The 20,339-nt window shown below is 55.8% G+C and overlaps 1 protein-coding gene across 3 annotated transcripts in view; it reads left to right on the top strand.

The window, feature by feature from the left end:
* The window catches only part of SH3PXD2A (SH3 and PX domains 2A), a 246,787-nt gene that overhangs the window by 145,762 nt on the left and 80,686 nt on the right, over positions 1–20,339 (top strand). For 2 of the 3 annotated variants that reach the window (XM_082601531.1, XM_082601527.1), the window contains exon 6: positions 13,729–13,757. The exons of the other annotated variant lie outside the window; for it this stretch is intronic. In XM_082601531.1, the coding sequence (XP_082457657.1) occupies positions 13,729–13,757 (29 nt within the window). The remainder of the gene's footprint in view (positions 1–13,728; positions 13,758–20,339) is intronic. 3 annotated transcript variants of the gene reach the window in all.

Below are 20,339 nucleotides of genomic sequence, written 5' to 3'. Positions count from 1 at the left end.
TCGGGAGCCAGAGGACACGGTTATCCCACGTGGGCCGTCACCTGGCATGTCTGGGTGGCACCCTCGCTGTGCAGGGTTGTGGCCAGGAGAATCTTCGTGGGCAGGTGGGGGGCACTTCATGCCAGGGCCAGGGAGAGATGGTGTCTTGTTTCGGAATCCTCCAGAAGCAGATCTGGGGGAGAGAATTGAGCTCAGGCGGCTTACTGGGGAGAAGATACCAGTGAGGGAGCGAGGGAAGGTGAGGGAGGCAAGGCAGCCGGAAGTGGTGCCTGGTTATAAACCAGCTACCCCGGGGGCGACCGGGGCTGACCAGGGCCCCATCTCCCAAGGAACCTGTGGGAAGCCTGCGAGGAGCTCCCAGCCATAGGGCATCCTCACCTGAGGGCAGGGCTGCTGGGACCTCCCCCGCATCCTGTTCTTCCTCTGCCCACCTCCAAATAGCAGGGGAGGGAGCTTTCCAAAAAGCCTGTCTGAGCCGACACCCACAGGGCTTTCCGCTGTGCTTAGGAGGTCTTCCTGGAGCTTCCCTGTGGCCTGCGCCGGGGGAGGCCTGGTCCTTGTCCCTGCACCTGCCCCCTGCCCCTGCCTCAGCCCTGGCCTCTGCCTTTCCATCTGCCCCTCAGGCTCTCCCTTAATTCTCTCTTCCTGAGAGCCCTCCCTTTCTTTCTCCACTTCATCCTGATTCCTTTCTTCACAGCTCTTAACCCAGTTTATCAATTGGTTGTTTGTTGTCCTCCTCCGGGCAGGGGTGGGTCCTGTCTTACTCAGTGCTGTGAAGGCAGGGCCTGGCACTAATAGGTGCTTGTTAAGGACAGAGGAGCCCCTGGTGGTGCTGCAGGGGATCAGAGGAGAGAGCTGGCCCCTGCAGGGAAGGTGGGCCAGCACTACCCCTCCGCGGCCTGGGGCTCCGGGACTGCAGGCCTTTTGTCCCTAAACACTGAGTTTCTGTAAGCAGAATGGAGACAACTGTGGTCGAGTCTGTTCAAGGCCTGAGGGCCGCTCTGGCTAAAGCTCTAAGGAGGGCCTGCGTGGAGGGGCCAGTCCCCTGAGGTCCTCTTCAGGCGAGGGCGGGCCCGGCCAGTGCACCAGGGTCAGTCATGGAGTATGAGATGGTCAAGCAGGCCCAGTGGAGATGCTCAGACCAGGAGGGCGGGGGGGCCTTGGAGAGGGAGCCAGACCCCTGGGGGCCAGAGGTGGGCAGGGAAGGCAGCCTGGGGGAGCCAGGCCTCCACCTGGACTTGGATGCTTAGGGAGGGTTCAGAGACAGGTAGGGAGGGAGAGGCCTGGACAGACGGAGGCTTCCCAGAAGGGGCATCAGGGCAGGGGCGGGGGTTTTGGGGGGTGGGGCATGAGAAGGCTAGAAGGCCAAGAGCCTGAAAAGATGGTGACGGTTCTCAGCACAGGCTTAGGAGTCAGCTGACACCCACTTTAAATCTGAGCTCTGCCACTGGGCTAGCAACTTAAGCATTTTGTGCCTCGATTTCCCCATCTGAAAAATGGGGATAATGATAGCACCTTCTTTTTGGAGTGGTCAAGAGAATTTCAGTAATATATACGAAGCCACATCTCGCTGTGCCCGGCACATAGTCAACACCTCCTGAGCACACACGTGCCCTTGTTCTCAGACTTGGGCCCACAGGGGACACGGGCAAAGGAGGCAGTAAGGCACTGTGGTCCAGCTGGGGGAGCAGAGAGACACACTTGCCAGGGTGATGTACCAGACAGAGGATGGCGCACAGGAGACCCAGGCCATCCTCACAAATGGACAGGGAATGCACCGAGTCATGAGAGTGGACTCTGCCCATCGAGACTGCTTGAGCCTTCTCATATTTTACACAAATTAGCACCTGCACTTGCTGACCCATCTATAATTATCAGGGAAGACCTCCTGGAGGAAGTGGCATTTCCACTGGGCTTTACTGGCGGGGAAAGGAGGGGAGGGCTGCCTGGGGGACAGCTCAGGATAATACCGCCGTTCTGGCCAGCCCCTTGGGACCACCTGGCAGCCCTGAGCCTGGTTGCCAGGAGTCAGGGCTTTCGTGCACTCGCTCAGCAAACACCAGTGGTGCCCAGCCCTATGCGAGGCCTGGGGAGACATCACAGTTCCTGCCTCACGGAGCCTACAGTGGAGAGGAGGAAGCAGCAAAGACGCAATAGTAAGAGCTACGAAGGAAAAGACAGGGTGCTGTGGCAGGCCCGGTTTGCGGGTGTTGGGGGTCAGCACTGGGCTAGGAGCTGAAGGAAGGGAAGGAGAGAGAGTCAGAGGGAAGCAGAGCCCAGGACAGCATCAACCCAGCGTCACTGTCCCCAGAATTCATGAAAACTCCCCTGGGAGAGACAGCCTCTCTGGAGACTGTAAACCTGCCCCGGACAAAGCCTGGCCGTCCTCGGGCTGCAGACCCATGAAGGGTCACTTCAGCTGCAGAGCCTCCGAGAAGCAGCCAGGAGACACAGCGGCCTCGACGCTCTGGACGAGGGGCCGTTCGAACCAGAAGCCACAGTGCCTCTAAGCACAGGTGGTCGTGGACACTTGCCACGTGTCCCAGCCAGGCTTCCTCTTTCCCTCAGCTGTGCTCACACCAGAGCTGGTGCTGTGAAAAGGAAGTGTCTAGAACTCAGTGTCCTTTGGGTATTTCTGGCCCTGAGTCTTTGCCTTTGTTTTATCTTCCTCTTTCCCACCGACTCCTAATTTAGCTTAACTGTCTGAACTTTACAGGTGTCCTTATCAGCCACAAGATGGTAAATGATTTGAGCGCTAGACTAAGGCAGTTTGGGCTCACATGCTGTGTTTCTTTGGGCAAGTGACATGCCCTCTCTGATCCTCTATTGCTCTTCTGTAAACTGGGGAAACTAAGAGAACTTACTACATAGGAATGTTATGAGGATAAGATGAGCTGATACGTGTCAAGGGCTTAGTTTGGTCCCCAGCATAATGTGAATGCTTGAACAAAGACACCGTTCTTGTCCGTTCTGATATTAGTGATAATAACAATAGCAGTAGGCAGTAATAGTACCATGCCTCAGTCCCCCCGCTTTGGAACAGGAGGGCACAGTCAGGGTGTGGTGGCCTGGCCCACTCCCTCCGTGACCCCGCCCCCAGTTCCCACCGTGCTCTGGGGTCCAGGGGCTCACGCCTGCTCCAGGGCCTCTGGGAACTTCTTGGTGATGTCATTACACGGCAGAGCCTGAAGGCAGTGGCCCAGGGCTGGCCCGCTGGGATCGGTAATGGGTGTCCTGGTAAACAGTGACTTCACTGTAGTTGGAGCCAGGCTGCCCCAGAGGAGAGAGGGCAGGTCCAGTGCTGGCAGGAAGGCTGCTTAGAGGAGGGCTGGGGCAGGAAGCTGTTACCCAGGGCTCCCAGGCTGCCCCTCCTGCAGCAAGTAGGACGCAGGCCTACCTGGGGCCTGGAGCTGGAAGCCTCTTTGCAAAAGTCACATGGGGCCCAGTCTAATGCCCTGATTATTTCGGTCAAGGAAACTGAGGCACAGAGAGGACTGCCATCCCCCACGTCTCGTGAAGCCCACGCTGGGTGGCTCAGTCTTTGAGGACCCCCCTTAGACCCTGTCTCTCACGTGCTGCTCAGGGAGCCAGTTGGCAGACCCTTGGGAAGCCTCCAGCTGCCCTGGGCCCAGGCTGGCCTGGGAGCACCGCGAGTTCGCTGGGTACACTGGCCTGGTCACAGAGCCCCTCTGCCCTGTATTTCCTGCTGCTGCCTGGAGTGCAGTAGCCACTTGCCCCTTCATGGAGCAGCTTCACTCTGTTGGCCACTTGGTCCGGCAGTGAGGGGGATCCAGGCTTGGCTGTCTCTCCTTCCGCCTGGGATCAGTGGGGCCAAGGCCCCCGGGAAGCCTGGCAGCCACGAGGATTCCTGGGGCACATGAAAGGAATACAGCCATTTAGATGGGGCTTGAACCGCTCAGCTCTGCCGCCCCTGCACATGGTCTTGGTGAAGTGGCTTTACACCTCTGAGCCTGGGTTTCTTCATCTCTAATCGATATCCCAAGCCTTGGCCCTCCCCACTGGGGCCAGCCAGGCCAGTCTCCCCACATCCTTCCCGAGATGCTCCTCCAGAAGCCCCCCCGCCAACCCTCACCAGGGTTAACTGCTGGGGCTGTGCAGAGCCCCATGACTGCAGTGAGGGATGGAGGCGTGGGCTAGAGGCTCACCTTTATCGAGCCTCGCTGTGCACCAGGTACTTAACTACGTGTTAACTTGTTTTATCCTGCAGCAATCCAATTAGATGGGTGGAAATGCAGAGTGGAAATGAAGACAGAGAGACCCTAAGTCTGTCTGGCAGAGCTGGGATTTTAACCCAGGCAGCTACACGCACATCCCCATGTGAGCCAGATAAACCGACCTGCCAGTGCCTGATTCGGGCCATTGGTCTAGGCCGCGCTGCCGAGTACACTGTGGCGATTTACATTACAATTTTAATTAAGATTAAAAATTTAGTTCTTGGGGAGTGCCCTGGTGGCCTAGTGGTTAGGATTCTGGGCTTTCACTGCCGGGGCCTGGGTTCAATCCCTGGTGAGGGTCTTGGGTCACACTAGTCATCTCTTAAGTGCTTGACAGCCACAGTAGCTGGTGGCCACCACACTGGACAGTGCAGATAGAGGCCATTTCCGCCGATGATCACAGAGAATTCTATTGGGCAGCTCCAGGTAGGGCACTACAAGGTGCTGGGGGCCAAACTGGGACACTCAGTGCCACTGGAGGTCAAAATCAGTGGGCTTTCTAGACAAGGTGCCCCTCCCCAGGCCTTAGAATGTTGTGAGACACTAGAGAGGGCGGGAGGGTGCGTGTGGTGGCCATAAGTGCAGATAACCCTGAGTTTGCAGCCTTGCTTTCTCATTGCTAGCTGTGTGGCACCAGGCAAGTTACTTAACCTGTCTAAGCCTCATCTGTAAAATGGGCCTAAGGCACCTGCGTCAGAGACAACATAAAGCAGGTGTCAAGGGGCCTGGCATTTCTGGGTGCTCAGTGTTTACGCATTTGTGATGTAGAGTTTGGGAAGATCTGGGAGACGGTTCTCTCGCTGTCACAGGCGGCCACACAAGCTCCAAGAGCCCAGGCCCTCCCAGGCAGTGCAAGTGGGCTAGGCGCCTGGGAGAAGCTTGGGGCCATGCTCTGAGCACACTTTCCCACAGAGGCTGAGGTAGGAACAAGCGCAGCTGGGCCTTGGACGGGCTCCTGGGCCTCCGTGGGAAGCAGGAAGCCATTGGCCCAAGCTCCCAACTTTCCAACCCCAGCTCAAAATTAGGCCAGGGCTGGGGAGTGTCAGGCCCACAGCCAAGAAGCAAGCTGGAGGTCTACTCAGCAGTAGGACCCTGGTGTATGTCATACACACACACACACACACACACACACACACACCATCCCTCATTCGTTCCTGCCCCTGCACCTTTGCTCACATCATCCCTTCCATCCCAACTCTCCTTCCTGCCTCTGCTTTTTCTAAATATCCACCTTTCAAGGGTAGGTCTGCTGCACTGCCCCCCCCACTTCCAGGCAGCCCTCTCCAACTGCCCCAGACCACTCTGACCACCCCTTCTGGGGAATGCCTCTACAACATATCCTTTTGACCAGGCTTTGGGGCACCTGATCACAAGGTGACTTGTATATTTTCTTCTTCTGGGTGTTTGTCTTGTGTCTCCAACTAGACAGTGTGCTGTGTGAGAGCAGAACTGTGTTTCCCACCACTTCTGCCCAGACACAAGGCTGGTTCTACAGCAGACCCTCAGTTAAGACACGGATGGATGCATGGATGCATGGACGGATGGACAGACAAATGCACTTGGAGAGAGACAGGGAAGGCCTCCAAACCTGGAACAGCCTCCTTGCCCTTCTCTCCGGGGATTTCACGGGGGAACCCCATCACGGCACTTTGTCACTCCCCTTTCCACGGTTCCCCACCTTCCCTCTCCTTCCTGGACTGCTTGTCAGCCACATCTGGGTGGGATGCCTTGGAGCACACAGGTGGGAACCCAGGCTTGAGCTGGCACCCCAGGCAAGAGAGCAAGGGTTTTATGGAACTATGCTGGTGAGGGGCCAGTCAACACTTACCCCACTCTGGCTGCCGTCCACGCTCCAAACCTAGCCCCTTTTGGGAACCCAGGCTGTTGGCCAGGGAGCCTCTCCACGTGCCCGATGCCATTCTAAGAGCTTTGCGCGTTATCCCAGGTAAACCCCACAACAACAGCAAAGGTAGGAACTAATTTTATCCCTTTGACAAATGAAGGTACAGAGAGGTTAAGAAACTTGCCTCTGTCACAAAGTGGTAAGTGGCTGAAGCAGGCTCGACCCCGCTCACACTCTTAACCCTCTGCTGGAGGCCTGGACACGGTGGAGCCATCCCCGGGCTGGAGACATGCTCAGGACCTTTGCCATAGTGGTGAGTCCAGTCATGGTGAGGAGACAGACAGACAGACGGAGCTTTGTCCTTTTGCTGTGGACGGAGCAGCAGCAGAGACCTTCTGGGATGTTCAGGAGACCAGCACGAGGCCTGGGAGGTTTCTGGGTCTGTGATCACCGTGGCTTGGGCCTCTCTGGGACACAGCTTCGGGGGTGCACGGGAGGCGGGAGGAAACACTTTCCTCCCTAGGAATTCAGCTTTTTCGCCCGGGGCAGGAATTCCGGCCTCTCTGGACTGTCCACATGGTCACAATGGGGCCCATTCTCAGAACCCTGGAGAAAACAGCCCCTGCGGAGAAAGGACGGATTCTTGTTGGACACAAGGGCCCTCAGTGCCACAATTTAGATCAGGGCACAAATAAGGGCAAAGAACAGATTCATGCCCCCTCTGTCTGTCTTCCCTAGAGGTTGCTGCCCCTTGAGACCATTCCGTGCAAAGGCTCTCAAAAGCCAGAACAAAAACCCAGCTAGGGGCTAAGGGGGGTGGAAAACTGCTCCAGATTCTCCCGCCCTCAGCCCACCTGAAGCCCCTGCCCTCAGAGCCTCCCTGCTCGGCTTCTGGAGCGACATGCTGCCTCACTGTTTTGGTTTCACAGAGAGTGAACAGCCTGTGAGGACACTCAGAGGGGCCCCCTTATAGGGATGGGGAAACTGAGGGCTCGAGAGTTTGTTGGTGTTTCTAAACCTTTTGCTGCCATGGTGAGAAATTTCACATCACAACCCAATACAGACAGACAGGTAGATAAGCAGATAGACATCAGAAACCCAAGTTTCACAAAACAGTATTTAAACTTAATCATGGGTGACTTGATCATTTTGTTCCTTCTACCTGTTAAAAATGCTTGTTGGAACCCACCAAGCTGATTTCAGAACTCACTAATGGGTCACAACCTGGCATTCAGAAAGCACTAGTTTGAAGTGACTTGCGCAGGTCCACCGGCCGCTGAGGGGCAGAGCCAGGCCCAGAACCCTGGTGGCTCTGTTGACATTTCAGGCTCAGAGTTGTCACAGCCTCTCTCCTGCCCTGCCCCCCTAGCTGTCCATCTCACCTCTTAACAAAAAAACCTTTCTCCAGCCAGGCTCTGACCCCATCACTCCCTAATTCTGAAAACTTCCAGATTTCACAGCAGGACATCAAAGCCCTCCCCCTTCCCCCCTCCCCTCCCCCAGCCTGGCCTTTCCCTGCCTGTCCCTCTGCTTACCAACGCTCCCCAGTAGTTCAACTCCTCCTCTTTGGAGCTACTTGTTCCTGCTTCTAGAACTTTCCCCTCTCTACCCTCTCCATGGACCCAAACCCCTCTGTGATCCTTCAAGGCTCAGCTCAAGGCTTCCTCCTCTAGGAAGCCAACTTGCATGTCCTGCAGCCCTGAAATCTCTCTCTTCTCTGCACCTGGAGTGTAACCTCTCCTGTGACTCTCAGCATAGATTATCTCAGAATGTTACCTTTCTCACTGTGCTATGTAGTTTCATCCCCTAATTTAACCCCAAACTTGCAGGCCTTCTGCATGTCACATGTTTCTCCCATGCCTGCACAGGCCCTCACGAGGCAGCCTCCAGCAAGAGCTAGAAAGTGCTTATTGGTTAATAACAGCAGTCAAAACCATCACTGCATCACTATGTGAAGGGCTCCACATCACTCTCCTGGCCAAGGTTGCATACCATCGCCCCCAGCCCCCGTATTTTAGGTACCGCCCACGTCCCCAAGACCACTTGGCTCTCAAGGTCACCCACAGCCATCTGGCAACCCGCGGTTCCCAGCGGCCGCAGCCCTGCAGACAGGCATCCCGGGCCAAGCAGCCAATGTCAGCCAGCAGACAGGAGGGTGAGAACATCAAGCTGGCAGTGCGTGCCTGTCCTCTTCTGCCAGGACACTCACTGATGGGAATGACAGTGCGGGGGAGAGGGACGGCAGGCAGCAGAGGGCATGGCCCTGTAGCACTCAGAATTCCACGTGAGGACTCAGCCTCCTTCCACAGAGCAGCCCGGCCAGACTGGGCTTCCTTTCCTGGTCTCTCCCCTGCCTCAGGGGGTCTTCCTGGCTTTCCTCTCACTCCGGGAACTGTGACCGGCAGGATGGCCACCTCCTTTCCCCAGTGAGAGCCTGCCTCTCCAGCCTGTGCGTCCTCTCCTTGCAGCCCATTCCCTGGTGGACCTCGGCGTGGGGAGCCCTCTGGGTCAGGATGTCAGTGGAGCTTCACAAGCCTGGGCAAGCCACTTAAGCCCTCAGGACCTCAGTCTCCTCATCCATAAAATGGATTAACACCACCTCTGCCTACTTCAGAGCACTGAAGGGCAAATGTCTGTTCAAGAAAGGGCAGAGAGAGGGGAAGCATGTGTAAAAACAGGTGGTCCAGACACAGGAACTGTTAAATGCCTTTCCTGCCCCCTCCAGCCTCTCCCTCTTTTCTGTCTCCAGCACCAGCCCCTTCGCTGGAATGTCCGGGGAAGGAGCACAGCATGTCTCACCAAGAGAAAAGAAAGGGAAAAAAATAAAAGGGAAGCTGACCTTTCTGGGTGCCATTAGCATGAACCTCTCTTGGTTCGGGGCTCTGAGCATTTGCCGCTCCTTGGAGGTTAAACGAATCCCAATAAATGAGTCCAGAGCTTGCCAGTTCCTGTGGGTCAGTGTCACCCTGAAAACATGATTGTTTCCAGATGAGCCCTGTTCTAACATTGTGTGCACAAACAGGCTTTCCCTGGGTGGACGGCACTAGACAGAGACCCATGCTGGTTTGGTGTCTGAAAGCCCAAAACTCTGCATGGGGGGCTGGACTTGCCCCTGTGTGGCACTCTGCTGCCAGCATCATGGTGGGGTCCTTAAGAAGAAGCCCCTTCCTTTGGTTTTAGGGAGTTCTGCAGGGTCCGAGTTCAAACGGGCCATTGGCATTTGGGTAATAACAGAGATGGGGTCTGGTCCAGGTGTGAAAGAATAATAATTTCTATAGCATTTTCTGTGCTGGGCACTATGTGAACCCCCTTTATGAGTGCTGTATGTTTCATCTTCCCCAAATCCTAATGGGTTGGTAGAGTTATTATCCTCTTTCTACAGACAGAGAAATAGAGGCTTGAGAGGTAAAGGGAGTAGCTCAGGATGACCACCCAGCTAGCAAGTAGCAGAGAGTTGAACTGGAGGCTGTCTGCTTCCAGCACCTGTCCTCACCCTGCAGGCAGCATCATCCTAAGAGGAAGGGCCAAGAGATGAACTGTTTATATCACGTGGGGGAGGGGGAGGCCTCAGGAGTCCCTGTTTAAATGGGGGAAGGGTGTGATGCTGGGTTGGAGGAACCCCGTCCCTTTCCCCCAGGCAGGCCTGACCTGTGGACCATCTGATGACCAACTATCCTGGTTTGTCTGTGACCTTCCCAGTTTGAGCCCTGAAAGTCCCATGTCCCAGTTTGCCCAGGATGGTTGGTCACTGTGGTCTTGGTCACCCCCGGACCAGTTGCAGAGAAGGCTGAGTGGCCTGATGGAGCTGTGTCAGGACAGCCTGGGAGGCCTTTCTAATTACATTAGCTTCTGGTAGCACTAGAGGGAGACGCTAGCCCTCGCCTCCCCTCCCTTTCTCCTTCCTGTGACTCCCCGGGAGATAGTGATTCAGCAGCAAGTCGGAAGCAGACTACACCGTGACCTACCAGGAGTAGAATCACCAGCAGTATAGGGGCTGTCAGCACCACCTCCAGGCAAGAACTGAGCAAGGAGCGGAGGTGGGAAGGGGGTCTTGGGTGGTTCAGGAACTGGACTCTGACAGAGGGCCTGCTGTCCTGCCCAGGCCAGGACTGATTGCAGGGCAGCGGGAGGTGGACATGCCAGAAGGGAGAGCCCTGCCTTTCGCCCTCACCATGCCCTGGTATGTGAGGGATGGGGGAGTCCCAGCCACTGGATACCTAAGCTGCTTCTCATATTCAGCGGCTAAAAATACGCAATGGCTTTGCTGAAAGGTGCCCAATGGAAACCTACAAGAGGTTTCCTATTAGGGCCGCGCCTGCTCGGGCTGGAGGCCAGATGCTGTGTGAAGGATTCCTATGCCTGCCATTCCGACCATCCAGTCCCAGCCTGGCACCCCCCCTGCCAGGGCCTCAGCCTCCACTCCCTTAACCCATGTGCTTCTCAGGCCCCCCGGGCCTTGCGTTGCCCTCCCTCCCCTGCACCCACTGGGTGGCAGCATTTGGGGTTTGGTCTTGAACCCCAGAGCAAGGCCTGGGTCCTCAGCCACCCAATCGCAGCCTCACCTACTCACTGTGTGACCTTGAACAGGTTGTCTAGCTTCTCTAAGCTTTGCTGTCCTCACCTGCAAAACAAGGGAGACCACAGGATCCAGAAGTCCTTGGTGGGAAGGGCTCGCGCTCTGGTTGAGGAAGAGGCCGGCCAGGAGATTTGTCTGGAAGCTCAAGTTCATTGTGCTTACTGAGCGTAAATGTTTCTTAGGCGTGGCTGGGGTCCTGCTGGAGATTATGGTACAGTGAGTGCAATGGCCCTTGGTACAACTCCTGCCTACCTGTCAGGGTTGTAGTGACTGGGCAGAGACTCTGCTGGGCCCCAGGTTCTCAGCCGACACTGGCCCAGCCTCGGGACCCCCAGCGGGTAGATGCAGACACTGTGTTAGGTCAGGTCGCGATGGGCCCCCACGTCTGAATTTGTAACTGGCTCTCCAGGTGATCCTGTTGAATGACCAGGTCGAGAGTCGCTGACGGGGCCTGGCACAGAGCGGGCCCTCGGCCCCTGTGAACTATGTCCCTCGCCTACTCCTGAGCCTCAGCGGGCTTCCCTGTCACACGGTAATGACCTGCCCATCTCCCCTCTGGGGCTGTTGACAAGCTCAAAGAGAATCCTGGGCAGCTGCAGCTGTACAAACAGGGGGAGAAGATGGCCATCACTGCAAGGAAGCCACCCCCCGTCTGGACTGCTGGCAGCCAGGGGTTGGGCCAGTGAGCCATTGTGGTCCCCGGCCCAGAGGCTTCTCCTGCAAGACCAGAAGGAAAATGGTGGAGCAGGGGAGGGCAGTTCCCCCTTGCCCTCCACTCTCTGCCCTTCCCCAGGCCCCACTCTGCAAAAAAGCCTGAGAAACAAATTCTCTCCTTGGGAGATGCAAGTCTGCTAGGCAGGACGTAGCCTCCATACAATGTTCTCCTCCTCCTCACTGGGAATTCTCCCCACAGTAGAGCTTCAGCCGGCACAGCCAGGCACTCCGGACGGTCTCTCCCCATCTCCCTTCTGCCCCAGGGAAGTGACCCTGGCTCAGGCTTTCCTGGACTGCCAGGTCGAGGATGGGGGCAGATGGGAACTCTCCCACCTGCCTTTTGGAGGCAACAGATTCAACAGGTTCCCCTTTCCCCCCATCCTTGTTACAGTATCATTCAGGTGGGCTTATAAACCACAGCCCTTGCCCAGCTTGGGTGACCTTGGGCAGTGGCTGAACCTCTGTTTCCTCATCCATAAAACGGGGATGATAGGACCTCCATAGTGTGGATGTGAGGATTGAAAGAGGCTTGAAATACCAAGTAGGGTCTCAAACAGGAGGGCTGGTAAGGGGAAGGTATCAGAAATGCACGTTCCGGGCCTCAGCCCCAGCATTCCGACTCACTGGTTTCTTTTTTTTTTTTTTTTTTTAGATAAGACGATGATGGACTTAAATGTATTTATTTATTTATGGCTGTGTTGGGTCTTCGTTTCTGTGCGAGGGCTTTCTCTAGTTGTGGCAAGCGGGGGCCACTCTTCATCGCAGTGCGCAGGCCTCTCACTATCGCGGCCTCTTTTGTTGCGGAGCACAGGCTGCAGATGCGCAGGCTCAGTAATTTTGGCTCACGGGCCCAGCCGTTCCACGGCACGCGGGAGCCTCCCAGACCAGGGCTTGAACCCGTGTCCCCTGCATTGGCAGGCAGACTCCCAACCACTGCGCCACCAGGGAAGCCCCGACTCACTGGTTTTGAGTCCAAACTTTGGGAAACATAGAAGCCTCGGAGAGGGGGATCCCCTCATCCTTGGCTGTGGAGGCAGATCACCTTGGAGCTTAACAAATGCCCCCAAAGCCCAGGCCACCCCCCAGATCCATAGGATCAGAATCTCAGTGAGTGTCCATGAGGATGACTCCCTTCCCTGTGAACCTGCTGCCCTTTCCTCCAAGAGACCCCCTCTTTCCAGCTGGCAGACCTAGCTGGCCAGTTGGCATATTTTCTTTGATCCCGGGGAAACGGGAGGCATTTCCTCTAGTCTCCACATTGATCACCAGCCAGCCCCACCTGAGCACTTAACAGACCTCCAGCGTCGTAGAGGCTCCCCTGAGGATTAGTGGATGAAGGGGTGCTGGGAGGGGCCAAAGGCAGGGGCAAGGGCAGGAGGGCAGTGGGGGCAGGATTTGGGAAGTAGCCTGCTGCTGAGTCTGGGTTAAATCCTTGCTGCAGAGCAGGGAAGGCTCCAGGCTGGGGCAGCTCAGGGCAGGTAAAGCTGTCAAGTGCCTCAGGTCACCAAACAGTTATTGTCAGTGACAGGATTTGAACCCAGTGCTCACTTACTCAGAAGCTCAACCTTTGTTCCTGTCCATGCAGTATGCTGTGCCTCACCCCTCCTGAATCCCAGGTTCCCAGCCTGAGCTTTTCTGGTCAACATTCAACCTACAGCCCCTATTTAACCATCACTTATGCCAGGCCAAGGGATGCAGTGGGAGGAAACAAGCCACAGTGTGACCTCACGGAGCCTTGGGTCTAGGATGGGGGCAGACTTTAATCAAAGGGTCGCACAAATCTGTCATTACGCAGAGGCCAGCAGGGGGAGGATGTCGGGGAAGACAGGTTGAGGAGGTGACATTTGTGACTTTAAAGGCTGAGTGGGCAAGAGCAGGCAATGTAAACAACTGGGAGGGGAAGCGCTTCAGGGGAGGGGAGCGGGCTCCCGGCGCGGGGCAGGGCCTGGGTTCTAGCGACCACCCCGGGGGCCTCAGTTTCCCTATTAACGAAGCGGGTGGGAACGTGCCTCACCCTCCCCATCGGAAGACAGACGGGGGAAGGTGCCTGGGAAAGGGCACGAGCTGCCCACCGAGCCCATCCAGTTGGGCCGGGGCGGGGCGGGGCAGGGGTGCTCGCTGCGGGCGGCGGGGAGGGGCGTGGAGGGGCAGGCGGACCGCGCCTGGAGGCCGGGCTGGCTGGGACCCGCGGGCAGGCGCGGCGCGCAGTGCGTGCCGCTGCGGAGCGCGCGGCTCGCCGGCCGCCGGCATCACATGAGCATCCGGCCCGTGGGTGCCCGGCAGCCGCAGCCCTGCAGCCCAGCGGCCGCGCGCCTCCGCACGACCCTAACCATGTCTGTCTGTTGTTGCTTCTTTTTCAGGGACTATGGCAGTTCCAAGAGGAAATCAGGTAAGGGAGCCTCCGGGCGTTCTTCCCTCCAACCTCCCCTCCCGCTTCGTGCACGCGCCGCTCCGACCCTGCGGAGGACTTTCTGGGGGCTTGTCCTCGCCCGCCTGTCCTGTGGTCCTGTGGGCCAGGGTACTCCCTGTGGTTGGCCCCCTCCTCAGTCCACGCCCCCTAAGACCTCTGGTACTCGCGCCTCCTCCCCCCACCGCGTCCCTCGGGCTCTCCCAGTGGGGGTGGGAGCGGGTGCATGGGGAGTGTGGGGATGCCTGTGAAGGGCCTAAGCCCCCGCGACGTGTGCAGCCGGATCCTCCTCCTGAGTCTGCGGGGCCAACTCCTGGGCACCGCTGTGGTTTCTCCCTCGGTCCTTCCTGCGGTGCGGCAGCGATGGAAGGGTTAATAGAGACGAGATGCTGGGTTTTCGCCGGGGGAAGGTGAGATCCAGGACCAAAGGGAGGGGAATCGTGCTGGAGAGACTGGGTTTTTAACGGCTGCAGCGCAGACCTTCCCCTCCTTCCCCAACTCTGAGCGCGTTCTCCACGCTGCCGGGGTGGAGGCTCTGCGTGGTGGCCCTCAGAGACACCCGATGGGAGGGCACCGACCCACCCTGGCATCGGCCCCGGCAGGTGCCGGGCTCACTCCGAGTTTGCGAAGGGGGTGGAGACAGGGAGCGTCGGGGCAGGTCCTTGGACGCTGGACGCTGTGTGCTGGGCGCAGTCGGCTAGGGTCAGAGGATTCTCTCTGGGTGGGGGAGGAGGGACTAGGCAAATACCAGCACGTGGGCGGGGTGCAGTTAATTGGGAGAGGGTGGTCCCTTGTACTTAGGGCTGTGTGTACTGGGAGTTGGGGCGGGGAAGGGAATGCAGCGATCTGTGTGGGCTTGTGTGTTGTCCGTATTTATGGGGGTGGTGAGTTATGGGGGTGCGCAACCATCTGAGGCTCTAGCCTTGGGGATGTGGGAAGTGTGTATGAACAGGTGGCTTACATTAATGGCTCACGTTGTAGGGAGATACTTGTGTCCAGGTGCTTTGAACTGTAGATCAGAAGAGGTATGTGTGCCTGTGTGTGATGAGCTGTGAATTGGGATAGTTGTGATTGCATGGTGCGTTTCTGAGTGTGGGTCCGTATGTTTTGTGTGTATAAGTGCTTGCTTATATATTCACTGGGATGAGGAAAGATGTGTCCTGGTTTACATATGGGGGGGCACGTGTGTACATGGGGTTGTGTGTGTTCATGTGGGGCTTCACAGTTGTGTGCTCTTGAGGGTATGTTTACTTGTTTGGGTGTGTGTGCCAGTGTGTTGGGATGTATCCAGTTGTGGGTTGGCGTGTGTTTGTGTCTAGCTGTGGGATGAGACTGCGTGTGCACACATGCCTGTCACCTGGGGAGGGGTGCTTCAGGTACGCCTACCCCTGGTGCAGAATAGCATTTCCTCCATGAACAGGGGGGTGAGGCTGCCTCATGAACTTGAGGAATTGCAGCATCTCCTCAGCTGTCACTAGCAGCCAGAGCCATAGGTGGGGGAACCTGGAAGGAGGGACAAACATGGGATTGCGTTCTGTCGAACCCCTCTCCCCAAGAAACTTGCCCTGGGCCTCAGAGGTGTAGTGGCTGGTTGAGCCTGGGCTCAGATTCTTTTTTTATAAATGTATTTATTTTTGGCTGCGTTGGGTCTTCGCTGCTGCATGCAGGCTTTCTCTAGTTGCAGCGAGGGGGGCTACTCTTCGTTGCGGTGCGCGGCCTTCTCATTGCAGTGGCTTCTCTTGTTGCGGAGCATGGGTTCTAGGCGCGCCGGCTTCAGTAGTTGTGGCGCACAGTCTCAGTAGTTGTGGTGCATGGGCTTAGTTGCCCCACGGCACGTGGGATCTTCCCGGACCAGGACTCGAACCCGTGTTCCCTGCATTGGCAGGCAGATTCTTAACCACTGTACCACCAGGGAAACCCTGGGTTCAGATTCTGGCTCTGTGTGACCTCAGGCAATTTTCATAACCTCTCTGCCTCGGTTTTCTCTTCCTAAAAAAACACAGATAATGATGGTCTCTACCTCACATGTAGAAGATTCAATAAGTTAATATGGAAAAGTCCCTAGGACCCAATAACTGCTGTAGAAGTGTCAGTTTATTGTCATCAGCATTACTGTCTGAAGCCCTGAGACCCTGGGTGAGTCCCTTCTCTACTCTAGGCCTCAGTTTCCAACTGTAAAGTCAAGGGCTGGGCCTCATAACCTCCCAGCTGCCCCACCCTCAATCTCTAAGGCTCAGGTTCTGTGCTGCTTCCTAAGCAAGACAGGGCCCCACCCAGGGAAAGCTTCCCCGGTTTCTCTGCCTTCCAATCTCCAGCCAGGAAAGGGATGGATGGAAAAATTTAATTTACGCTGGCGTGCTTATGATAATGGCCACTTAGTGTCATGGTTAAAAGTGCCAGCTCTGGAGCCAGACTGCAGGAGTTCAGAGTCTGGCTTTTCAGACCTTGGGCAGACTTCCTATCCTCTCTGTGCCTGTCCTCCCTTCTGTAACTTGGGGATAATATTCTTACCCATCTGGTAAGGTTAATTTTATGTGTCGACTTGGCTGTGCCCAGATATTTTGTCAAGCATTTTTCTGGATGTTTCTGTGAAGATGTTTTTTTTTTAATGAGATTAACTTTTAAATCAGTGGACTTTGAGTAAAGCAGATTACCCTCCCTAATGTGGGTTGGCCTCATCCGATCAGTTGAAGACCTTAAGAGAAAGACTGACCTCCCCCAAGCAAGAAGGAATTCTGCCAGCACCTTTGGACTTGAACCACAACTCTTCCTTGCGTCTCCAGCCTGTCAGCCTATACCGTCAGACTGTGGGCTCACCAAGCCCCCCCAGTCACGTGAGCCAGTTCCTCTCTCTCTCCCTCTCTCTCTCGCAATATTCTGTTCTGTTTCTCTGGAGAACCCTGACTAATACATACCTCATATGGTTATAATGAAATTACATAAACTTCTATATGTAAGTGTGCTTAGACCACTGCCTACAACCTGGACAGTTCTCCCAAAGTGCTAGCTACTGTTATTATTTAGTGAGCATCTACTATGTGCTGGCAACTTTACATATATTTCTTTATTTGCTGCCCAGAGCCATGTTGCATGGTGGCTGGTGGGATTCGCATTTCACAAATGAGAAGCTGTGTCTCTGAGGGTGGCTGCCCGGAGTCTGTGGCAAAGTGAGGGTTTGAGTTCATATTTTGGGCTTCACTCTGCTCTGTGATGAAGCACATGAAGCTTCCCAAGGTCGCTCCAGTCAGGGATGTTTGCATGGAGAACATGAATGCTTGTTCCCTGGTCACTTCTTGTCACATTTTAGTCCCCGAGGCCCCTGCTCATCCTTGGAGGATCTCTTGGAGGGCTCTCCTGTTGAGCACAGAGCCAAGACTACAAGGCAGGCCTGGGGAGGGTGGAGTCAACAGGAAGAAAGTTCTCAGGCGGCTGACAGCCTCACAGAGGAGGCAGGGCTGGCGACCTTGAGACCCCGAAGACAGTGTAGCCTCACATTTATTTCTGCTCCTTCCCTCCACAGAACCTGCTGCTTCCCGCATCTTCCTTCTTGCTCCATCCACCCTGTTGCTCAAGCCCAGCATCGAGAGGTCATCCCTGACTCCTCCCTTCCTCTCACTTGCCCACCTGACCTCCAGATCCATCCCCTTCTCCCACCTCCACCGTCACACCTGTTGGAAGCTCCCTTCGTCTCTCAGGAGGACCCCAGCTTCCTCCTCAGCCTGTCTGCTCCCACCCCAGCCTCTCCACACCGCAGCTAGAGTGAGCTCTTCCACACATGGATCAAATAATGTGCTTTTCTGCCTAAATTCCAAGCTTTCCCATCCCACCCAGAAAAACTCCTTATCCCGGGCTTGCAGAGCCGTGTGTGCTTTGGCCCCTGCCTGCCACCCTGCCCCAGGCTCTGCCCTCATCCCCGTCCCCCATTCCCACCCCAGCACTCTGCTCAGCTGCGCCCATTACCTTCCATTCCTTAAACACTTCAGGTTCGTTCTCTCCACACAGTCTTTGCATTTGCTGTTCCCTCTGCCTGAATACTGTTCCCCATTCCTCCACATGGCTAGCTCCTTAAGATTTCTGCTTGTCACCTCAGAGAAGCTGCCCCTACCTCCACTGTCTAGCTGCCCCTTTAGGTCCCCCTGCTTCTTGCACATCACCAACCGCACGCTTATCTTGTGGGTTTTCTTGTTTGTTATCTGTGTCCCACCACCTTGAAGGCAGAGACCTCGCGGCAGGGCTCGCACCAGTAGCAGGGTCCCCTGGTACTTGTTGAATGGGAGGGTGGATGGAAGAAGGCGTGGGTGCATGAATGACGCTGCAGGTCAGGAAAGAGAGGCCGCTGCAGCCTCAAGTCAGGAACATTATCTGGGAAAAGGAGGAGTTTTTCTGATTAGGGGTGGAGAGCGGGGGCTTTGCTAATCAAGAGACAGCACTTGCGCAAAGATGGGGGAGCAGGACCAAGTGCAGCTTGTTTGGAGACCAGATACTGCAGCTGACCTTATTGAGCACCAGCTGTATGCCAGTACCGTGTAAAGTGTTGAGGTTATAGGAATGTGCCTTTCTGCCCTCGAGGGGTTTGCAGTCCGCTCTGGGTGATGAACTGTGCAGACAAGAATGTACTGTTGGACAGGGAAGCAAGGAAGTGGCATGGTTACCTGAGGAAGAGCAGTCCAGACCAAGGGCACAGCCAGTACAAGGGCCCAGGGATGGGAGGTCTGTGGCTGGGTGGAACGTAGGCGAGGTCAAAGCAGCGATGTAGTGGGGATGGCGCAGCAGCAAAGACCGTGTAGGGCCTTGCCAGCCATTTTAAGGGCTTTGGCTTTCACTGTGAGTGAGATGAAGAGCCCCTACGGGGTTCTGAGGAAAGGGACACATAATCTGACTTAGATCCCAGAAGGATTTTTCTGACCGGTGAGTGGAGATGGTTAAGGGGAGGAGACAGGTGATGAGAGGATGAGGACTCTGGCAGCAATGGAGGGATGAGATGGATTTCCATGATCGGGTGTGGACCGTGGGGGCCAGTTTATGTCAGATTGCCTGGGCTCCCATTCTCAGCCGCACGACCTTGGGCAGATCACCTGAGCTCCGCGACCTCACTTGTTCTGTGGTATCAGTCAGGTTCAACTAGAGAAACAGAACCAGCAGGAGCTATCAAATTTCTGGCAAGGAACTGGCTGATGTGATTGGGGGCAGGGGGGGCAAGTCTGAAACCCAAGAGCCGACTGGGGTTGCCGTCCACAGGTGAAATTTCTCCTGCAGGGAAGCCTCAGCTCTGCCCTTAAAGCGTTTCAGCTGATGGACCCAGGACCCCTCGGAGTATCAAGTATAATCTCACTGAAAGTCAACCAATTATGAACCTGACTCCACCTGCAGAATACCTCCCCAGCAATTCCTGGATTAGTGTGTGGTTGAATAACTGAGGATTGTAGCCTAGCCAAGGTGACACATAAAAGTGATGGACACGCCCATGAAAATGGAGTAGCAGCCACCTGCAGGAAAGTGCAGATGATTTAAGGATGTGATGCAGTTAGAGGGCTTTGTGCCGGGCCTGGTGGTAGCAAGAGCCTCTTGCTGTTAGCTGTGATTGGCCGCCCCCCCCCCCCGGTGAGCACTGCTGCGGGAGCTCAGAGGTGGGCTGGAGCAGGCCCCCCACCCAGAGCAGGGGCTTGTCTTCAAACCTGAAAAGATGGGCTGGGGTGCCCAGAGTTCTGGGAAGCTGCCTGGCTCCGGCGCTGGTGGCTGGGGAGTTCTGACTTGCACCACGAGGGGGCGCAGGTGGCCACGGATCCTGTGAGGTCATCCTGGCCCTGGGATTGTGTCTGAGGCCCCATCCCACCCAGGAGTCCTGTGATGAGCTGCAGCTTGTTTAAATGCAAATGAGGTTGCTCAAGTGTTGCAAGTTTGTTCTTTGGGGCCAGTGTTGATGTTCCTCGTGAAATCCTGTTTATACTTTTCCTTGGAAACTTAGTGAGCTCTGCCTGCTTCCATTTTAGTACCATACAGTCTGCATCATTGGATGGAGTTAATGAGATCAGCATTACTGTAGTTTCACTGCGGAGAAGCATGCTGCTTGGAGTTCAGAGTTTAGGTTTTGGCATCAGACAGGGTTTGAACTCCTGCTCTGCCATGTGTTTGCTCTATGACCGGCAGCTGCTTAACCTCTGACCTTCATGCCCCCATATGGAAAACAGGGGTAAAAATAGTACCTGCCTCTATTAAAGGTAAGGATTGAATTAGCAAGGGGCCCAGCACATAGCAACTCCCAATGATAGCAGCTGCCATTGTTGTTAATTTAAGTGTTGATAGGTTCAGAAAGGAGGGGAGAAGTTGGTCCTACCTTGGATTTGAGAGTAAAAAGACACGCTTGAAGCATTATTTTCATTCTTTGAGCCCAGGGCCTGGCCCCAGAGGAGACAGAACCTAGACTCAGAATATTCTGTAGAGTTAAGAACACAGGCTCTGGAGCCAGAATGCCTGGTTTTGTGTCCCAGCTCTGCCAGCTGTGTGGTCTTGGGCAAGTCCTAACTTCCCTGTGCCTCAGTTTCCTCATCTGTGAAATGGGTATAA

The sequence above is a fragment of the Mesoplodon mirus genome (genome assembly GCF_964341445.2).
Source record: "Mesoplodon mirus genome assembly, chromosome: 2".
NCBI classification, from domain to species: domain Eukaryota; kingdom Metazoa; phylum Chordata; class Mammalia; order Artiodactyla; family Ziphiidae; genus Mesoplodon; species Mesoplodon mirus.
This window is presented reverse-complemented; position numbering and strand designations above follow the sequence as displayed.